The 4,533-nt window shown below is 33.3% G+C and overlaps 1 protein-coding gene across 1 annotated transcript; it reads right to left on the bottom strand.

Annotated features, from left to right (window-relative positions):
* Nucleotides 1-691: 691 nt before the first annotated feature.
* On the bottom strand, nt 692-3,100 carry LOC133813912 (receptor like protein 27-like). Its single transcript, XM_062246942.1, has one exon. The coding sequence runs from the start codon at nt 3,098-3,100 to the stop codon at nt 692-694; it is 2,409 nt and encodes an 802-aa protein (XP_062102926.1).
* Nucleotides 3,101-4,533: the final 1,433 nt, after the last annotated feature.

Raw genomic sequence — 4,533 nt, 5'->3', positions numbered from 1 at the left:
GGGGTGTTTGGCGTTGTTTTCAAAAATTTTTGTTATTTTCAAATTTCTTTTGTGATTTTTTTTCTCATATTACTTTTTTAATTATTATTATTTAACATCATTTATTAGTACATCATTTTCTCTCTTATTACTTTTTCTCTCTTCACTTTCTCTCTCTTTGCCTTTTCTCTCTCGCTATTTTTTCTGTTCTCACTTTCTATCTTTTCATTTTCTCTTTCATCATTTTCTTTTTCCTTATTTTCTCTTGCATAATTTATTATGTCGTCATTTTCTCTTTTATCACTTACTATTTCCTCACTTTCTCTCTCATCACTTAATATATCATCATTTTCTCTCATTATTTTCTCTCTCGCCATTTCCTCTCACTCTTTATTTTCTTTCTTATCACATTCTCTCTCATTTTTTCTTGCATCGAACAATTTTTCTCTTCACAATTTCTATTTTTTCAAATTTTATCTCCTCACTTTCTCACTCCTTATTTTTCATAATTTTTTCCTTTTAAATTATGTTATCTCATTATTTATTACAAACTTAACAAAAAAAAATCAAAAAAATAAAAATAAAATATTATTTTTAAAAAACATTAACCAAACCCCTTTTATTACAAAGACTGTTTTTTGTTTTAATTTAACAGAACACAACTATAAAAAAAAAAAAACAAAAAAACAATGACAATGAGGCCCTAAATTGTTTATCCAGTAAATTTTCGCATATGTTTCCATGGAGTGAAGCCTAAACCCAACCATATCGCAATAGCAAAGCCAAATGAATATCCAACTAAAACCACTCTCCAACCAAATCCAAACACTGAATCTTCGACTTCTGCAGTTTTAGGCGAGATCTCTGAACTATCACACTTTCTCAAAAATGGCATCTCGCACAAACCCCAATTTCCATCAAATGATCTAATGCCAAAAGTGTTGAATTGTGGTCCCTTTGGTACGGGGCCACTGAGATTGTTGTAAGAAACGTCCAATGATGAAAGGAAGCTGAGCTCCGCCAACTGTAGAGGAATCCCTCCTGAGAGCCTGTTATGAGAAAGGTCCAAAGACTCGATCATTGAAATGTTCCCCAGAGATGGCGGGATTGTGCCGTTGAGAACGTTATTCGAAAGGTTGAGCGAGTAGAGACCCTGCAAATGCCCGATACTGCTCGGAATTTGACCTTCGAATCTGTTACTGGAAAGATCAATGGTGGTGAGAAAGGTTTGGATCTTCTCATACTCTCTCTGTGTACCTTTGTTCGTTAATGTAAATGAGTAATGCAATCTCCCCACCCAACCGCAGATTTCAATTGATAAATACTTGGCTTCTTCCATATACGTCAGTCTCTGCGTGTCCACAGATATTATGGACTCCAAACTTTGGAAGTAGTTTGAAGGGATTTCTCCATTAAAATGATTGTGAGAGAAGTCTATTATCTGCAAGCTTGTAAAATTGTAATCCATTTCAGAGTCTCGTTTTATTATCCCGTGGAATCTGTTGGAACGTAGAATGAGAACTTTCAAATACGGAAGATTTCCCAACCAAAAAGGGTAAGAATCATATATTTGATTACTGCTAACATCAATGTGCGTTAGCATTGTACAGTTTTCCAATGACCTTGGAAGCTGACCCTCAAACTTGTTCTGGCCTAAGTCAAGCATCTTCAATCTGCTTTCCTTTGTGAACATTAGTGGAAGTCTCCCATGGAGGTTGTTCTGTCTCAACTTCAGATATGACAGGGAATCAGTAGCGTTACCCAAACACAGAGGAATGGAGCCACTTAAGTTGTTGTAAGACAAATCAAGAGCACTGAGTGAACTCAGATTGAAAAGTGCGTGTGTAATTTTCCCACTGAGATTGTTGTGTGAGGCCAAGAAAATCTCCACTGATGGTGAGGGAATTACAATTGGCCCTTGCAACATGTTTGAGCTGAGGCGTACTACACGTAATGCAGACCAAGGATAGGAAACTGAAGAAGGCTCAAACCCTGTCAGGAAATTGTTGTCGAGATCCAAATATTGCAGGGATTCTTTGGTTCCATTCCATAACCATTCCGGTACTAATCCATGAATGTTATTGTTGTTCAAGTCCAACCAAAATAATTCGCTTTGGTTATGTAGTATATGTGGGAACTCTTTCAACTGACACGAACCCAGTCCTAATATTTCAAACTTTGGAAGAGTGACATTTGGATTGGGTTTTGGAAGCAACACGGAGAAGTTATTTTTTGATAACTGAAGTAGAGTCAGATTTGTGAGCTTAAGAAAAGATTTTAACTCTACAGTTCCACTAAACCTATTACCTGCAAGGTCAAGTTGTTTGAGATGTTTGAAACCAGAGATTGAGCTTCCAATGTTACCTTGCAAGTAATTTCCTGACAGGTGTAGCTGAGATAGCTGTGTAAGGTTCATAAGCCAATATGGGAAAGACCCAGTCAATTGGTTACCAGAGAGATGTAAACTGGACAAGTGGGTCAAATTTGCAATAGAATATGGGATTTGGCATCTTAGGTTCGTGAAGTCAAAATCTAAAGTAGTGAGTTTTGTTAGCTTACCTACCCAAGACAATGTCACAACGTCAAGATTATAGTTCCCAGCGAGTGAGAGGAAACTCAACTGTGTAAGGTTGCTCAATGAAGATGGAAGTTTGCCAGAAAAATTAGAATTCCTGAGATTGAGATATGTTAACCTCGAGAACTGAGCAATTCTAGCAGGAATTTCAGAAAGATTGAAATTATTGCCAGCAAGGTTAAGCCTTTGGAGATAAACAAGATTGAACAGGCTGGTGCTTGAGTTGATAGAACCATAGAGAAAACTGCTTTCAAGATCGAGGCCAACTACTCTCCCAGTTTTAGGATCACATTCGACACCATCCCAGGAGCAGCAGCAATTAGCAGTCTTACCTTCTCTTTCAATATGCAGCTTCCATGATGCAGTTTTTGGGGCTACAGGAGGACTAACAGAAGCAAAGCTTTGAATTTGGAGACTCTCCTTGAACTGCAACAAAGCCAAGCTCTCATCAATATTGCAACCTTCTGTATGCTGCACCGAGACTAAAGAACCACCAAACAAAAGATGCAACAGCAAGAGTAATAACGAAATCAATGTTAAATCCATAATGTTTTAGGCAATTTTGGGTTTTTTTTCCGTTGCTGGGTTAATTTTCAGTAAGTTAGGCATTTAAAACTGAGGTTTTTGTACAACTTATAAAAGCAGTATATTCAGATGTCTGCACTCCCTTATTTCCTTGTGTCTTTGCTCATGAAGTTGACTTTTCAAGTCTTCAAAAGTGTCCTTTAGCACGAGAAAGTTCAAAAGCCAAGTGTCTGTCTCTGTTAATCACAAGAAAGTATAAAAGTTTAGATGAAACGACTGCACTAGCTAAACCCAAATTTTGAATTGGTCATGTGTATTAGTCTAAAGTAAGTCACTGTCTTTATCCTCTTTTTCTGCGATGAACCATTTTTGAATGGTTCAACATGCATGGTTCTTGAGAGATCAGGTAGGGCGAGTGTTGCTATCGTGGACACCATAATTATACTTTTCAAACTTGTTGATTTGTTCTAGCTACAAGTGACAAGTCGACAGCGACTTGCTATTTTGTATGGGGTTTCTCTGTTTCAAAGGCTTTTTGTGTGAAAGAAAAAAGGAGTTGTAATGCATCACATTTAACACCAAACTTTCACCACTGAAAATCATATAGTTAAAATTAATTTGTGTACAAGTGAAAAAAAGTAAAACTATAGACTTCTATTATAAAGTCCCTATATTTATATATTGTCCTTTCGCAATTGTCCATAGAGTCGTTCTCAAATTGTCATCTATCGGCATTAGGCATGTGCACACCATATCAAATATTATTAAAAAAAAAAAAAATTGGTGGCAAACATGAAATAAACAAGAAGAGTATTGAAAAATATTGTAAATATATATCCAATCAATCAGACAAATTGCATTACAATTCCATTCTTTCCCTTATTTATATACTAAGTATAAATTTCACGTTTCTTAATTTTATTTAAAAATTATTATATTTTTTAATTATAATTTAAATTTTAAATAAATAAACAATGTTATATATTAAAAAAGAATGATACAAACATATTTAAAAAATTAAGCGGAAACATTGTCTATAGTTGTAAAAGAAATAAATAATATCATACTTTTTATTTAAAAAATTTCTTAAATTAAGAATCCGTTAAATACACACTTTTTACATATAAAATATATGATGCATTCTAATTTCAAAGTAAATTATTTGATGTTGTTTATTAATTTGAAATTTAGTATTCATAACAATTTAAAATTTGGTATTTTTTTATGTTTTTATTTATACATTATATATGGTAATTTTAATTTTATAATTAAATAACTTTTTTCTAATTTTCTTTTTAGAAAAAAATATTCAATCAAATAAAATATTATTAAGAAATTCTGAATTAAAAGTATGAATTTAAAAAGATTATTTGATAAAATTTTAATTATTTAATTGAAAAAAATTAAAGTGAACAAAATTTATATATAAATATATATTATTCAATTAATGGCTA

The sequence above is a fragment of the Humulus lupulus genome, chromosome 2 (assembly GCF_963169125.1).
Source record: "Humulus lupulus chromosome 2, drHumLupu1.1, whole genome shotgun sequence".
Lineage (NCBI taxonomy): Eukaryota > Viridiplantae > Streptophyta > Magnoliopsida > Rosales > Cannabaceae > Humulus > Humulus lupulus.
This window is presented reverse-complemented; position numbering and strand designations above follow the sequence as displayed.